Source organism: Cyphomyrmex costatus, unplaced genomic scaffold, assembly GCF_001594065.2.
Source record: "Cyphomyrmex costatus isolate MS0001 unplaced genomic scaffold, Ccosl1.0 scaffold36, whole genome shotgun sequence".
NCBI lineage: Eukaryota > Metazoa > Arthropoda > Insecta > Hymenoptera > Formicidae > Cyphomyrmex > Cyphomyrmex costatus.
In genome coordinates this window covers 403,803-421,628 of record NW_017277774.1, presented here as the reverse complement: position 1 = coordinate 421,628, position 17,826 = coordinate 403,803, and the positions used below count along the sequence as shown (strand labels likewise).

Sequence of the window (17,826 nt, the reverse complement as noted above, 5' to 3'; positions counted from 1 at the left end):
ATAACATATTTTCAATTACTTTGGTAAATATTGATAGTTATCAGTCATCCCCGATACCCAAGCTGGATGTGACATTCTCAGAGTTCCGAGGCTCTGAAGTAAAAAAAGTACCGGTAATCAGAGCATTTAAGTCAACTGTCACAGATAAATGAACAGTGTAGCAGATAATGCTACTCAATCGACTTGTCTTTTTCTTTTAAACAATAAATTTATTAATATTGCATTTAATATTTTTAGTGATTCCTTTTCTTTCATTGCAAAATGTGGTGTCAAGTTTATCGCGAGGTCTACTGATTTCACGAACGACGCAACAATCATAGAAGCCTGCGAGAATTAATTCAAGCACCTAATAGCAATTTCTTCTTATTATATTAATTAAAATAAATTTTGTTTCCGACATAGCGCAAATAATAAGCAATAAATAACATTTTTTTGTATTAAATAATGTTCAATAAATGATATATTATTTTGTAATAAATAATACGTAAAAGTTACATTGTTATGTCTACAATATTTACTTATTACCATTCTTTAATTTGTCACAATTATATATATGTTTTATCATGAATACAAAATTTAGAAAATAATGCGATTGAAAAACTGAGGGAATAGCTTAAACATGGCGAACCAATCACAAGTGATAGCCTTATGGCGCCACTCTAATTATAGGCTCTCCATGCACAACTTTCTGTTGATGGTTTCTAAGCAAGAGCATTTCTCTCTCTGTTAATTGTCATGTCGATGACTTTATGGCGATCGGTACCCCGCCAAAGTATTTATTTACAGAAATATTAGTTGTAATAATAGCGTGATTTACAAATTTAGAAAGAAGTAAATAGAGTGACCATGGACGAAGTTGACAATGCTCAAATAATTGTAAGTTAGATGCACATGTAAAATAATATTTACACGTAAATTTTTCCAGATTAACAAAAATATTTATGTTTTAATGTTTATTTTAAATTGTAATAGAAAATTAGACGACGATACATTGTAAAATACTATGTGAATTTATTTAGATGATCTGCAATCAATATTTTAGAAATTTGTAAGTTTATTTATACATCTGGTCTAATCTGTATGAATTTGTTTATAAAATTAATTATGTATTTTTTTATATTGTAATTTTTTATTTTTTAATACAATAGATATTAGAAGAAATGAAGGAATATAATTTTACTATTATTTTTATTCAATAACTAACAATCTGGTCAACTTTCTGTTTTGCAGGTTATCGCAGATGATGTTTGTAGAAGAGTAGGTATTGCAACAACATGGATCAGTAGCAATAGATTCGGAATACATGCATACAAACATGTGGACAAATATTCACAAGGTTTTCAAATAATATATATATATATATATATATATATATGTACAGAAATTATATATTACAAATCTATATTTCTTAGTGCATATATAAGTTAGTAATAATTATTTTGTTACATTTATTTTAGACATCAGAAGTCAATTTGCACCTTGTGATGCCAGAGTACATTTCCTCCGACCAGAAATCATATTATTCTCACCACTTTTACGTAAACTGGTTAACGAGAGCAATGGTATCTTTCTGTCAATTCAGAAGCTTAAATCTTCTTCTGGCGACATTAGGCCAGAGCTTCTTAAACATAGCAAACAATATAGATCTATATTGAGAGCTTGTGTTGAAAACTTGCAAGAGATATTACCAAAGGAACCTTTATCAGAAGAGAAGACTATGCTAGAAAATTTTCTCACTATATTTTATCAAGTAGAATGCGTTTGGCATTTGACAGAAATTCTTTATGTTGATGTTGTACCAGGTAAATTAGGTTAAAATATACAATATAATTTGTGAGATAACAAAAATACAAAAAATAGATATAAATTTTTATTTAGGACAGCTCTTTTTGTCTTAAACATTTAAAATTTTTTCTAAAAGATTGCCATGATGCCCACAGGTGATGTTGTGCTACCACAGTTGTTGGAGTGGATCAGCTTCCATTTTCCTTCTAGGGAACTGGCAGCATCAAAAATTTTGTCTCAGAAAGTTATCTGTGCCGATTTAGAGAATATTAATTATTGGGAGGCTGTAATGGGCTGTGCATTCCATGGTAAACTAAATCTAGTTTGCCGCCTCCTGGGATTACACAGTAAAGCGGATCATTCAGCATTTATTACTGCAGACAATATTATCAGAACAATGCCAGTTTACAATGTATATGGTGGATATTCCGTAAACGAATTTATTATACAGTGGAAACATTGGCAAATGGATCTTTGTTCAAATTTGGAGACCAACTGCTTTGTTATAGATAATAATCTGGAAATGCTTATGAAAGTCAGTAAAACAATATTAAGTTTCTTTTTTTTTTATATATATATATATAAAAGTTAATACTTTTTGCTTTGCAGTTGATAGCAGGCGACGATTCGGTATTATGGGAATATTCTATATACACAGAAGCATGGTATGAATTGCTGGCAGCAAAATTATTTTACTCAGCTCCTTGCTGTAAACAGCTGGAACTTTCACGCTACGCGAATAGCATTGCTGAGAGATGGCAAGCTAATAGGCATTTGGATCGTGTAATCCTTGCATTAATGGAAAATGATTTGTATCAAGTTATTAAAGAAATACAATATATGAGCGATAATGGTTGGTTTGCAGCTCATCTCATGGATCTATTGTACAAATGTGGAAAATTAAACATTCTCAGCAAAGAAAAGACTAAGTGGGTATAAATACATGTTAAAGATCATAAATCATAAATTTAAATATCTTGTATTTTATTACAGTGTGACTGCACAGCTTCATGAATCTCTTATATTGGAGTATGGCACTACACTGATGAGCCATCGCTCGTTGTGGCAGTGTGGCGCAAGTTACTTGATACATTGCCCCACACAAGGTTTGGCTCGACTAGAAATTTTGTTACAGTCGCTATCAACAGGCACGGAAGCGAGAATCAACAAAATTATTGACGTCGCGCGAGATAATAATATGCCGCACGTTGGTAAAATTCGATCTCTTTTTGTTTCCACTTCTCTCTTGGTTTAAACAAGATTTCCAATAACTAAAAAATTTTTAGTTACTAGTATATGCAAGATCCAAGGGATGAAAAGCATAAGGCAAGGGAGATTGGGCAACGCTCTTACATGGGCGCTTAAAGCACACGATGGTAACTTTACCACATACATTGCAGACCAGTTTTTAAAGCATTATGCGGAATACGGGGAGTTAGAATGTCGCGATTTGTTAGAGAACTTGGGCTCCTGCATGTTGGCTAGCGACAGGCTCACGTTTTTGGGTAAAGAATTATGTATAATAATCAACAAAAGAATAATTATCAATATTTCTGTAATATGTAATTTCTTGTAATTATATAAATTAAATAATTAATTGTGTGCAATTACACACACACAGTAATTAATATCAAATTTTATTATAGGAAAGTATTGCGAGTTTCATCATATGTACGGAATGGACGAATACCGTGAAGCGGCGAGTCTATTGGTGTCCCTTTTAGTTTCAAATTTAACTCCGAAGTAGTAAGTTATTGTTCGTTTTATGAATATTCATGATTACACAACTTGCAATATACATTTTTTCTCAGTTTCTGGTCTATCCTGCTCACGGATGCTATACCGCTGTTAGAAGCAGAAGATGTAATCTTTTCTTCGAACGATTGCTACGAATTGCTACGTTGCGTGGAGGCACACGGCGACGATCCAAAATTTCAAGACAAGGTTTCCATCTTCCGAATAGGCGTTGCACGAAATCTGGCACGAGCTTTGAGTCTAGAAGGTTGTCAGGCAGAACATTGACTAAATCACTGTTATATCATCCCTTTTGTATAAAGTGATATCAGTATCTTTCTTTAATAAATTGTAACTACATTTTTAAATATATATCTTGTGATTGTATAATATTTTTCTCAATTCATCAAGTAAATAATTTTATACGTATATTTTTCTAATTCAAGTTATTTATCTCATAAATATATTGTATCCTACAAGAACTGCTGCACAATAACAAACATTTTTATGTAAACTGTTTTATTTATAAGAATGACAAATATTTGCCCTTGAGAAATATATCTAAAATAAAAATTTATAAATAATTAGATGCAAAATAGAAGATATACTAAAAAACTCGTTTATTTAATAAGTTTTGTACATTTTTATAGCTTATGTTTAATACTTAAGTTTCATTCTTAATTTATGTATATATTTATAATAATTTTTTAGGCAACCAGTCATTGAGTCATTTTTTGATATCTTTGAAATAACTAAAGTGCTGCTCAGAAAGCTGCATCAACCGAAACAAATAATAATCTGATGGAGCAATGTCTGATGAATAGGATAGATGAAGTAAAACGTCCCATCTAAGTGCCTCTAAGATTTCCTTCATTGGTTGTGCAACATGTGGTCTGCTGTTGTCATAGAGAAGAATAACTTTATCATGTCTTTTGGCGTATTGTGTCTTTCTTTGAGTGCTCGATTCAAATTAAGTAATTGACATCGATAGCATTCACTATTGATGGTTTGACTCGATTGCAGCAGCTCATAGTACACAACACCGACTTGATTCCACCAAATGCACAGCGTGACCTTCTTTCCTATGAATATCCTGTTTTGGCATTGATGTTGATGGTTTGCTGGGATGTACCCATGATTTCTTGCGTTTAGGATTATCGTAACAAATCCATTTTTCATCAGTAGCAATTCACAAATGGTTGAACGTTTTGCAATGTCTCTTTCTCTCAATTCGTATGGGACTCATTTCCTAAATTCTGCATCATTCCCATTATTTTTATACGTTTGCTAACGGTTGATACATCGACATTTAATATTTCCGACAATTGTTTGAGCGTCTGACATGAATCGTCTTGAAGTAATGCCTCCAATTCTTCATCTTCAAATTTTTTCGGCTGACCAGAGCGCTTTTTGTCATTCACATCAAAATCGTTGTTTTTAAATTTTCTAAACCAATCTCTGCATGTTGTTTCAGATAGAGCATGCTCCCCATAAGCCTCCACTAGCAAACGATGACTTTCAGCAGCAGATTTCTTGAGGTTAAAACAGAAAAGTAACACTTCCCGCAAATGCTCTTTTTTTGGTACGAAATTCGACATTTTTAATGCGATATAAAATATTTTGTACTATTTTCTTCTCGCACTAAATCTGGATATAGACTAATGCTTTCCTTTTAGAGGGCACACTCTACACAAACGTCGTTTTATCCTTTTTGACATTCAACAAATAACGATAGAACGATGTTTGTGTCGAGTATGTCCTTTAAAAGGAAAGCATTCTTGTGTTTCCACCGAGGGTTAGAGTTGGGTTAGAATACAAGAACCGACCAACCACAGTCAAATGAGAGAGGAATGCTCGACTGTGGTTGATCAGTTTTTGAACTCTGACCCAACTCGGTGGAAACAGTCATGTTTTTGGCTGCGTTATGTCGATCGTTGAATCAGTACGCACGTGTTTTACTTCTAATCTAATTGTAAGATATCACTATATGAGGACATTAGAAAGAGTTTCTTCCGTCAGGCTGTGTGGCTCCTTGGTTAAACGGTATGTAATACACGCGCATAAACATGCGTCGTTGGCTATGCAGCCTAGTACCAAAACCGGTTGAGCGCCTGACTTTTTTTTTTTATCTAACTCTAACGTAATGATCTCCTGCATTTCCTAAGTAGAAATTAGGTATTCTTTTTGTCAAAATACTATTTACTCTGATATATTTTAAGCCATATATATTTTTAGTCGTTATACGTATTTTCATTGCAGAACATGTTTTCAATTACTTTGGTAAATATTGATAGTTATCAGTCATCCCCGATACCTGAGCTGGATGTGACATTCTCTGAGTTCCGAGGCTCTGAAGTAAAAAAAGTACCGGTAATCAGAGCATTTGGATCAACTGCTACAGGTAAATAAACAAAAGTAGCAGATAATCTTGTTATCATGTAATATATGTTACAAATTATGCTAAATTGTGTAATGTCAAAAAATTTTGTTGTTTATATAAAGTTTGACGATTTCTAGGAAAGAAGACATGCTTGCACATTCATGGTGTCTTTCCATACCTATATGTTCCATGTATTGTCCAGCAGAATACGGATAGCTATGCTTATCAACTTGCTGCAGCAATTGATTCTGCACTGAATACATCTTTTGGTTCCACTTTATCTACCAACCAACATGTATACAAAATTCAAAGGGTATCAGGAATGTAAGTAAAATTTAAATTGTGATAGATTAATAACTTTTTATTCTTAATAGTAGAAGATATTTATTTTTTTCATTATTTATTTATTGTTTTATTTATTGTGTAATATGTATGTTACTTTATAGACCTTTCTATGGTTATCACGAGAAAGAACATTTGTTTTTTAAAATATATTTTTATAATCCTGCTATAATTAAAAGGACAGCAGATTTGCTGCAGGTAAATAATTCTGCTTTTTTATTTCTTTTGCATGTAAGAGATTTAATAATGTAGTACTGCCATTTTAAGGAGGAGATATTGAACTCGATTCATTCTTTTCAGAATAGTGCCATTCTCAATCAAACTCTGCAGCCATATGAAGCACACATTCCATACATTCTACAATTTATGATAGATTACAATCTCTATGGCATGAATTTAATCAATTTAAACAGCGTAAAATACAGACACTCTTTACAAGGATGTACAACAGAAGCTAGTCAAAGCAGATCCTCAATGGATTTGCTAGATTCACAAGCATATCTTCCAATATCTATAACAAGGCAAAGCATGTGCGAGTTGGAAGTGGACGTTCATGCTTCAGAGATTCTGAATAGACAAAGTATCAATGAAAAATTAGAGCTAAATCCTGGTCTTGCTGCAATTTGGAATGAAGAGAAAGCAAGGAGGACTGAAGCTGGTCTAGAACATGCAAAGTCGCAATTATTATATCCCAAAACTCCCAATAAAGTTATTTTACCGCCAACTAGCAATGATGTTTATCAAAAGGATCAGTTATTAAAAAGACTAAATGTTATATCACAAGTATTTCACATTGTTTCCATTAAATTATGGTAATGTAAATTAATATATGTACATGTATATTAATTCGATTTAATTTTTTTATTTTAGACCAATGAGACAATTACTTCAAATATGGCAGAATCTTCATATCCTATTGAAATAGAAGATAATAAAAATGTCTTAAATGCATCTCATATTCTAAACCATAGTGAATCTCTTGTATCTGAAGAAAATCTTGAAAGAACAGTTTCTGATAATTATAAGTTGTTGCAATTGGCATCATCAGCGTTTTTAGATGCAACTCGAAGTCAAAGTAATGCAACGGATACTAGTATTTGTAAGTTCTATTTATTAATACATTGTTGAGTACATTATAAAAATGTCTATTACATATATATATACATATAATATATTTACATAAAATTAAAGTGAAAATAAAATATCTGTTTTGTAGTGGATGCAGATGATATACAACTGGTAGATATGTTAGCTAACTTAGCGGAAGAAAATGAGATTACGAGTAATGTAGATAACGATAGCGTTCTTGGATCTCAATATTCTATGTTCAGCGAACGACTTAAAGATGATCCAGAAGAAGAAGAAGTTGACGATTTAAATATCACAAGTTTTGATCTAGACCTAAGTTCTTGGGAATCAATGTATAATCAGAGATCCAATCAACATGACAATATGGTAAAAGTTGTAGATAATAAGCAAAATATCGAATCTGCAGATGATTCAAATGTTAATGAAAAAAATGACGGTGATATCACGCTTGTGAATTTTCCACAAGTTGATGGAGTTGATGATTTATATGAGATTATATCAAAACATGAGAAAGAAACTACAAATATGAGTAATAAAGATAATATAGCATGTTGCATGGCAGTTCAGTGCCTTTCTAAAACAATAACTGAAAATAACTATGTTTCTGTCGTTAATGCGAGGAAAGCTTATGCCATGTGTGCTTTATATAGAAATTTTAATTTAATGGATATTATTAAATATATAAATGTAAATAATCTCAACAGTTATTACTTAAGAAAAGAATTATACAACTTTGTAAATAGAAATTATTTTCACATATTTTGGAAAACTAGCAAACATTTGCGCAGTATGAATATAAAGCAGCTGCGTACTAATATAAATTTTGTCGCAAGAAAAAAACGTTATTTAAAAGATAATGAAGAAAGAAAAAAGATTGTGTATAATGAGAAGACAGAAAAAGAATTACATTTTGTTCGATGTCAGTTGCAACTAGATCATCAGGACTTAGATGTTTATGATATAGATGAGATTGAAACATTGGAAACCATGGAACATGTTCATTATATAACAAATTATGAAGAAAACCAGTATAATTGTGAACAAGAATTAAAATCATGTATTCAAGAAGAAAGCCTTTTAAGCAATCACTGCTTTTATCATAAATTGTATGATTTCTCAGTAAACTTTACAATATCAAATGTTGATGGGGCTACAGGTGACTCGAGCGATACTGAATCCGAAGCTGATGTGACAATTGAAAGGCAAGAAAAACGCGTATGCACTTATAAATCCGATAAAAAGAACACACCACAAAGTATAGCTCAGATTACTCCAAAGAAAAGGAAATTTGATTCTCAAGACAACGATCACGAATCATCCAATAAACGAAGAAACATTACTAAAACGCCAAAAAGAAAATATAATTCTCCGGGCAAGGCGCCTCGAAGTCCACAGTTGTCAGGAAATTACTCGCCTCTTAATATTACTATTACATCTCCGAAATCCAGTAAAAGTCCTATTCGACAAAACGAATCTCCGAAAAGAAATCAATATATGCCAACACCCGATGTTCCTTCAACTTCTACTACACCAAAACACAAAAGACATCCGTTACGTGTGAGCTTGCTTCGTGAAAAATTTTTAAACTTTGATCTAGGTAATTCAAGTAAATCTGCTTTAACCGAATGTAAGAATTTTTTTATTTAATTACATTTATTTTCTCATTCAAATTTGTATTGTAATATTCAAGTAGTTTTATTATATTTATTAAAAATTATTTTTTTATGGAAATAACATGTTTTCGATTTAATAGTGATATTTTTTTATATAAGTGAAAGATTTTTCTTTCTTTTTCAGAAAATGATGGCACTAATAACGATACTGATAATGGGATAAATAATGTGTAAGGTTTATATATTTTATATACTTAAAAAATTTTAATTATTTAAATCATACAAGTACTTTTTGTTATATATATGTATATTTGTAGCAATGTCGAAAAAATTGATAAAACAACAATTCACGAATCAACACAAGATCGTCAAGACGGAACGGAAAATAGTGAAAAATTGATTAAAACTAACAAAGAAGTTCGTAAAAGATTATCTTTCTTGGATTATGATGAAGAAGATACTTTTGTAAAGTCAGATCATAACGTGAATCAATCTAAAACTTTAACCACACAACATTCGAATAACCATATAGATACAATTACATTTATCTCCAGCAATGCAAATAGTGACGATAGTGTTCCAAACAGTCAATGTACAGAAAAAAGTATTAATGATATATCTCCCGAAAGAGACTATGCGTCAGACATACGAAACTTAGCAAAGAAATTTATAAAAAGTCATAGTGACGTTATTCCTGAAACTGATCTAGACGACGATGAAGAGGATGTATGTAACACAACTTTTACTCAACATCTCAATCAAAAGATAGAGAGCGACAGTCAAAGTTCGTCATTGGATCGGAGGACTTGTCATTCATCGAAAAATGCAATCATTACAATTACTACGAAGTACAAGCCTCCTAGTCCTAGAAGGATTTGTGAAAGTATGACGATGTACGGTATTCCGAAATGTAGATCGCAAAAACCGTTTTTCGGCAATAAATTCGATCTCGCGAAACAGAAAGAATTCTTAAACACTAACGCTCCGTATTTCGACGAACCTGCGTTTAAATCCAGTCTGGAAGAGATCACGAGTATAAAACTGTGGCGAAGAATGAAAGTCAATGAATTTTATCCATCTGGAGCGAATATAAAATCTCATCATATGAAACGGACACTTGCAGGATATAACTTGTTAACAATTACACCACTTATAGAGCCACCATCTTCTAAGAATGTTAAAGATTGGATTAGAGCTAAAAAATATATATCAAAAAAAAATTCTGATACTAAATTATGTAAGCAGAATAAGGAAAAGGCATTAAATGTACAGCATCCGTCGATTAATGCCACTAATAAAGAGATTAAATTCCAGCCAGGAATGTCTAATAATTTAATCAATAATGATTCAAACGTAGAACGTCATATAGATTCACCAATGCCTCAACAAAGCATGTTGAATAGAACGTCTGACGAAACCAGGAAATCAGAGATACAAAATTCTAATAATTCGTCGATATCGGAAAAGAGTTTAGATCCTTCCTTAAAAAAAGCACTGGAAAATCCGTTATTACATAAACAAGATAAGACGCAGCTAGGTATTTCATATGGTCAAATTGAATGTTCATCTAAAGGAAGTTATGGAAGTAACGTTTCGAACGAAAATCTTCAAAAAGCTAGAGCAGTAACAGTAGTAAGTGTGTTATTTTAATTCCATTTGTATGTGACAAGTCTAGAGCTCATTTCACGTCTCTTTAAATTTTTCGCAGCATCAATATTTAACATTGTTGTCTCTCGAAGTGCACGTTGTTACTCGAAAAGACCTCCTTCCTGATCCACAGTATGATTCTATTGCTGCATTATTTTACGCAATTTACAACGATGCCCCAACAGATGCTACAACAGATGAGCAGATAGAACATGGTGATTAATACTAATAATTTTATGTGAAAAATATTTTATATCTCTCGAAACTTTGCTTTGCAAATCGAGAAACGTAACATTTCTTTTTAAGTATAACAAAAGCTTATTCATGATATCTTTTTTTTGTTTTAGCCGCTATAATTGTAAATTCTAACTCTATAAGCGCAAGACTCAACAAGATTCATTCTACTAGTGCGAGGTGCCCAATTCTATATGTTGCAACGGAACAGGATGCATTCAACAGCCTTATAAAATTGATTGAGCAGCACAATCCAGACATTCTACTTGGTTGGGAAGTGGAGACTCTTTCATGGGGCTACGTTTTTCAACGAGCACTTCATCTTGGTCTCAATAACTTTCCAGTGAGAATCTCGAAAGTTCCACACATGCAAATATATTCCAAATCTGATGCTCACGCAGTTGAAAAAGACGACATAGGTGATATAAAAGTACCTGGTCGTAATCTCCTCGATGTCTGGAGGATTATGAGACATGAAGCAGGTGAGACATTTTTTTAAGATCAATTTATATTTTTTTCTATTGAAAAGGATATGAGAATGATTTAACTTCTTTCAGCATTATTGACGTACACTTTTGAGAACGTCATGCATCACGTTTTACATGAAAGAATTCCGTGTCCTTCCTTCAAGACGTTGTCCACTTGGTGGAAACAGGAGAGCATGATAATAAAAAGCAGAGTTATACATCATTATGTCATCAGAGTTGTGGGTACTCTCAAACTTCTGAACCATTTGGATGTTATAGGTAAGAATTAAAATCCAAATTTTCTTAAATTTTCTCTTTATACTTTTATGATATTTGTTATTATTTATTCCTTACTTTTTAAATTCATGATTTTATTCTAAGTTTTATTATAGGTCGCACGTGTGAACTCGCTCGACTTTTCGGTATACAATTTTACGAAGTTTTTTCGCGAGGCTCGCAATTTCGCGTGGAATCTATGATGCTCAGATTAGCGAAACCTATGAACTACATTCCGATTTCACCATCAATCCATCAGAGAGCCAAGATGCGAGCTCCAGAGTGTTTGCCATTGATCATGGAACCCGAGTCTAAATTTTATACTGATCCATTGATCGTGCTTGATTTCCAAAGTTTATATCCGAGTATGATCATTGCTTATAACTATTGTTTCTCTACCTGTTTAGGGAGAATAGAACACATAGGCCAGTAAGTATATCTATAATATCAGAAACATCAGATAAAATTCATGAATTTGATATCTTTATTAGATATGGACCGTTTGAATTTGGTGCAGCAACGTTAAAAGTAAGGAAAAACACGGCATTAAAGTTGCAAGACAAAATAAACTTTTCACCTTGTGGCGTAGTCTTTGTAAAAAAGGAGGTACGTCAGGGAATACTTCCACGTATGCTTTCGGAAATTTTGAATACTCGTTTGATGGTGAAGGAATCTATGAAGTTACATCCTGCAGAAAATCGTACATTGCAGCGCATTCTTCATTCTCAGCAGTTGGGTCTCAAGTTAATTGCAAACGTTACTTATGGCTATACATCCGCTAATTTTAGCGGTAGAATGCCATGTATTGAGGTACACCGTTAATGAGATATATGTATAAAGATAGAAATTTGACAAAATTTTTTATTATAATATGCTGAGAAAATTATAATTTATTTTATGAAATTTTTTAATATAATAGATAGGTGATAGCGTAGTTAGCAAAGGACGAGAGACATTGGAACGTGCGATCAAATTGGTGGAAACCACGCCAAGATGGGGCGCACGAGTAGTTTATGGAGATACAGATTCTTTATTTATATTATTACCGGGAAAATCTCGACAAGAGGCGTTTACTATCGGCGAGGAAATCGCAGATGCTGTTACCGCAATTAATCCCCCGCCCGTGAAGCTTAAATTTGAGAAAGTTCTCCATCCATCTATTTTGCAAGTAAGATATTAAAAAACAATAAAATTAATGATTATTATATATAAAGTAAAGATCACAATCATTATATTGTTAAAATTTTAGACGAAAAAACGGTATTGTGGATATATGTATGAAACTCGCGATCAGGAGAAACCAGAGTTTTTGGCGAAAGGGATTGAAACGGTTCGCAGAGATGGATGTCCTGCAGTTTCTAAAGTAAAAAAGAAATAATGATAATATTTATAATTTAACGCTTCGTGTATTAAATATTCGTGTATTGCAGATACTTGAAAAAGCTTTAAAAATTTTATTCGAGACGAAGGATGTCTCCCTGGTGAAGCAGTACGTAATCAGGCAATTCGACAAAATCTTTCAGCGGCGTGTATCCATCCTGGATCTTACATTCGCAAAAGAATTTCGTGGAATGCGTGGGTACAAAGCGAACGCTTGTGTGCCAGCGTTGGAGCTGACACGCAGATTGATCAAGAAGGATCCTCGCGCTGTGCCACGCACCAGCGAGCGCGTTCGCTATGTCATCGTCGCAGGTGCACCGAACCAAGCGCTCATTCACTGCGTACGCACACCGATGGAAGTCGTTACCGATCCATCATTGATTCCAAACTCTATATATTACATAACGAAAGTCATCATACCGCCCCTCAATCGCTGCTTTAACTTATTCGGGATCGACGTCAATGCGTGGTAAATGTGAAAGTTGCGAAAATTATGAATATTTAAACGACATATTTGTGTACTTCAAATAATCCTTGTTTATGTCTCTGTATTATAAAAACAATACTATAATGTAACTATCGAATACTCTCTCGGACTTTAAAATAATATAATCATGACACGCGTAATTACTGTTTCATCGAGTTGTAATCGAAAATAATGGAATATCGCATTTACAGGTATAAAGAAATCTCCCATCGTTCGAATTTCGATAATGTCGCACATTTAGGAGGAGACAATCCAAAGTCCACTATTCTCCAGTTCTTCAGTTCTACGTCGTGCATTACCTGTGGAGAACAGACAAATAAAGAGATTTGTCCAGATTGTCTTTTACAGCCAAATCGAACTGTCCTCGTACTTCTCGAAAAGATAAAACAGTTGGAAAGGAATTATCAACAGATTACTACTGTGAGCATAAACGCAGGAAAAATATTTATGCGAACGTGTTTCATTAGACTAAAAAGAAATAAATATTTATATTAAGCTATAAATTGCGGCTAATAATCATTTTATTCAATTTTAATGAACTTTTTTTTTAGATCTGTCATTCCTGCATTAGACGATTGGGTGATGTAGAATGTGTGTCTTTGGACTGTCCTGTTTTATACCGAATGGCACAAGCTCGTAAAGAGCTCGCGCAAGTTTCCTACATGAATAATATTATTTATGGAAATAATTCCAGTGGAATCAAGGAATTAAATGCAGTTGCTGAATGGTATTGAGTACAACGGAAACAAATTCGTATGTGATATGCGCGCGTAATTAAAAGAGAATATTAGTGCTCTAATTTTAATTAAATTACAAATATTTTTTGTAAAATAGTATTATTATTACTGTAAATACTGTAAGAGTCATTTCCATCATGTGATCGCTAGCGATCGACAGAGTACGAAAAATTTCCGTTTCCGAAAATTATGCCCCATGGGGAGCCAGGCTACTTAAAATTGTGGGGATTGGCAGCTCAGATCTCCCTAGTGTGTAGAGAAAGCGTATCCTAGGGGATCTTTCATGGCATGAGTTGCCAGCAGCGTAACTAAGGCGCGTTATTTTAGAACAACTAGAGCGTCCATTGTAGTAGGACTGACTTCGTGTGTGTCTCTTAATAAAGTATCTCTTACCAGTTAATCTTGGTCGTATCAATAACCTTGTATTATTACATTGCTGTAGTGTGGACAGTTAAGCACAGGCAGTAATATCTAGCCTAAGGATGGAGTCACATTGAGCGGAAATCTACAGCGGAACGGAACAGCGAGACCAATCACAATCGCAGAAAGTAAAGCAGCGGAATAATTGTAGAGTTCTGATTGGTTTCACTGTTCCGTTCCGCTGTAATTTCCGCTCCATGTGACTCCAGCCTAATTCCCACAAAATCGGAATGGAACGATGCTGATTGGTTGCCCCTACCATTTCACTTTTCCGATTCCGTGTTCTGATTCCGTTTTCCGTGCCATGGGACGGCAGGAGATCAAAACGGAATCAAGGCGGAACAAAACGCGCGGAAACGCGGAAATTTAGTAAAATCTAGATAATTTTGTCTTCCGCTTTATATAATTATATACAATTCTATAATATAATTCTATATACCCTTGTAGAAAAGTACTACTGAGCACTAGGAGTATTTTGAGGCACTACTGTACTACAGCACTACTCAGCGTCAGCACTACTGCACTACTACACCAGTACAGTAGCACAGTATACTGTGACAGTAGTGCTGAGTAGTGCTGTACTACTACAGCACTACTGCGCTGGTGTAGTAGTACAGTAGTGCCTCAAAATACTCCTAGTGCTCAGTAGTACTTTTCTACAAGGGTAATAATATAATTATATAATACTCATTATATAATTTATAATAGAAAAATAATAATTGTGTTATATTAAAGGCAATAAGAGTAAAAAAAAGTAATAAACATTCGAAAACTAAATTATAATAAACATTACTAATGCTCATTTCCACCAATGCAGATTAACTTTAATCTCGGTTCAAAATTTACTCTTTGTCTTTTTCTAGTTATAAAAATTAGAAAAAGATAAACAGTATAAGTTAAACCGAGATTAAAGTTAATCTTTATTGGTGGAAATTAAAGTAAATACTAAATAATTTAACAGAACTAACAAAAATATACATATTGTCTAATAACTAAATATATACATAGTCATGTCTAATGACTATAGGTATCATATCACTGAATCATATAATCATTAGACAATATGTATATTCTTTTAGCTCTATTAAATTATATTTAGTATTTAGTAATGTTTATTATAATTTAGTTTTCGAATGTTTATTACTTTTTTGACTCTTATTACTTTTAATATCACACAATTGTTATTTTTTTAAGATTGAGAGTCCTTTATTTTCTTTATTTATTTTTATAATTAATATATAATATAAGAAATAATTCTTAATATTATTCAAAAACAAACATTTACGCCAATATTAAATTAATTATATGTATAAATATCAAATAATTAATTTATCAAGATTTTTGCGTCGTCTTACATAATTTTATTATTTTCTTTATATAATAAATTATTATACACTTTTCACATAAATTAGTTTGTGCTAAGGGAAATAATTAATTTCATCATTCTAACAGTATATTTATCATGATACAATTCTGTTGACAAGTTTGTTAGTTTCATTTTTTTCTCCCTTTGCGTTATGCATAATTTGCAGCTGTGGCACACTGTTAACTAAACAGTTAATTGGCATTAATGCTTCTCAAAATATCGAATTGAAGAGACTCTTCTGGCTGCTTACTATTTCAGCACTTGCGAGAATTTCGCAAATATCGATAGACATCTGATGGCGAGTCTACGTGGTAATATTCTTCTGAAATACACATATATCGCTTTATATAGAATCTTGATTTAATAACTTACACCGGCGTCTTGTTGGGTACAATAACGTAGGCTTCCACTACGTTACCTTACTGATGAGTCCAGTAATGGAAGCCGGGACAAAACGCCAACTTGTGATATTCTTCGCAATATACTAAATTAATTTTTATAAGAATTTGGTTGCGGCTGTTGAGGACTCTGTGAAATCGAAACTTTCGGTATATACCGGTGTTATTATTATAATAAATTTATATATATTTCTAACAACTAGTATAGCTCAATTGTTCTTGACCTGGGAGGTATATTAAGTTTAATTTGAAAATTTATTTGATACTAAAATATTGATCTTTTATTGACATTAATTCCACAAAAAACATGTATACATTTGATATTTCACACACATACACACATTTATTTAAACATTTTATACCAGAAACGCGCTGAATGTGTGAATTAATCAGTCTTAAATAGATTTTAAGTATAAAAAGATGAGTGATTTAGATTCGTTGTAACAAGTTCTTTCTTAGCAATAGCTAAAATAAACTCATTACTCATACCAGAAACGCTACAAAGTACATATATTAGCAGATGTCTAATTTAAATTAAGCATTAAAAATTAAGCACTCTAAATGATTACATTCTAAAACCACCCAGTCATATCGAAGATAATTTTAAACTGGTCAAATACACATCGGGACAATGATTTTGTTTTAATTTCCTTAGACGTAGTTTCATTGTTCATAAACATACCAATGGATCTTGCCATCAACAGTGTTCCTGAAAGGTGGAATATTATTTCAAGGACACCTAAAAGAATTTTTTAATGCACTGAAGTTGGTCTAAGAATCAACTTTCACCTTTGATAGCAAGATTTACAAACAGAAATTTAAGATGCCCCGCCATGAGCTCGCATTGGAGAGACTTGAAACTGAGTTACTCTTCTTCTTTAGATATGTAGATGACATCGCTACTGCGGTATCTCACCACTTAATTAATAAATTTCTGGACATTTTTAACTCACTACATATCAGACTATAATTTAGAATATGCAGGAGATAGATTAAATTTTTTAGATGTCATAATCATTAATGTTAATGGAATAAAAGTTTAATTTATATCACAAACCAACTTTTTCGGGAAGGTATCTCAGTTTCTTGTCTGTTCACCCCCTTTCACAAAAAAGGGTGTTCTAATAAGCATGGTGGATACAGCATTCTTACTATCACATCCTAAATACCATAAAAAAATTTGAGGTTTATTATCGAAACCTTTCTGATTAACGAATATCCTATCCAGTTTATTTTTGACACTGTTAACTCTTGGCTAAGATCCTTATTAAAACTAAAGACACTTAAATAAACAGATTCCACAGAACCAAAGAATGATGAGAAAGAAAAAACCACGTGGTTTACAATTCCAATTTTTCCTCACCTTTATGAAAAATTTAAAAACATTACAAAAAACAATAATGTTAAATTATCTCGGTTCAGTATAAATAAATTCAATGGGATTATGAAGACACAAAAGGATGTCCTTCCT

At 32.6% G+C, this 17,826-nt stretch overlaps 2 protein-coding genes across 2 annotated transcripts; both read left to right on the top strand.

The window, feature by feature from the left end:
- The first annotated feature begins 808 nt into the window (after positions 1-808).
- Positions 809-3,869, top strand: Nup75 (nuclear pore complex protein Nup75). Its single transcript, XM_018543053.1, has 9 exons — positions 809-876; positions 1,231-1,336; positions 1,458-1,802; positions 1,941-2,320; positions 2,395-2,714; positions 2,779-2,996; positions 3,072-3,290; positions 3,432-3,531; positions 3,597-3,869. The coding sequence occupies exons 1-9, from the start codon at positions 847-849 to the stop codon at positions 3,805-3,807; spliced, it is 1,929 nt and encodes a 642-aa protein (XP_018398555.1). The 5' UTR covers positions 809-846; the 3' UTR covers positions 3,808-3,869.
- A 1,912-nt stretch (positions 3,870-5,781) lies between these two features.
- DNApol-zeta (DNA polymerase zeta catalytic subunit) lies at positions 5,782-14,199 on the top strand. The gene is made up of 19 exons (XM_018543034.1): positions 5,782-5,920; positions 6,037-6,223; positions 6,346-6,439; positions 6,542-7,024; positions 7,112-7,340; positions 7,458-7,859; positions 8,451-8,927; positions 9,128-9,173; positions 9,261-10,575; positions 10,652-10,805; positions 10,938-11,306; positions 11,382-11,570; positions 11,684-11,996; positions 12,059-12,377; positions 12,487-12,735; positions 12,817-12,930; positions 12,998-13,416; positions 13,626-13,854; positions 13,986-14,199. Exons 1-19 carry the CDS (start codon positions 5,782-5,784, stop codon positions 14,166-14,168), a joined length of 5,910 nt encoding a protein of 1,969 aa, XP_018398536.1. The 3' UTR covers positions 14,169-14,199.
- The last annotated feature ends 3,627 nt before the right edge of the window (positions 14,200-17,826 follow it).

Bases quoted from the DNA above. Each gene is read 5' to 3' on its own strand.
- Nup75 (XM_018543053.1), top strand. From the start codon at position 847: ATGGACGAAGTTGACAATGCTCAAATAATT. The intron at 1,337-1,457 runs GTTTTCAAATAA...CATTTATTTTAG, and splicing joins TGTGGACAAATATTCACAAG to ACATCAGAAGTCAATTTGCA. The intron at 3,532-3,596 runs GTAAGTTATTGT...ATTTTTTCTCAG, and splicing joins TCAAATTTAACTCCGAAGTA to TTTCTGGTCTATCCTGCTCA.
- DNApol-zeta (XM_018543034.1), top strand. From the start codon at position 5,782: ATGTTTTCAATTACTTTGGTAAATATTGATAGTTATCAGTCATCCCCG. The intron at 6,440-6,541 runs GTAAATAATTCT...CATTCTTTTCAG, and splicing joins GGACAGCAGATTTGCTGCAG to AATAGTGCCATTCTCAATCA. The intron at 12,736-12,816 runs GTAAGATATTAA...TTAAAATTTTAG, and splicing joins TCCATCCATCTATTTTGCAA to ACGAAAAAACGGTATTGTGG.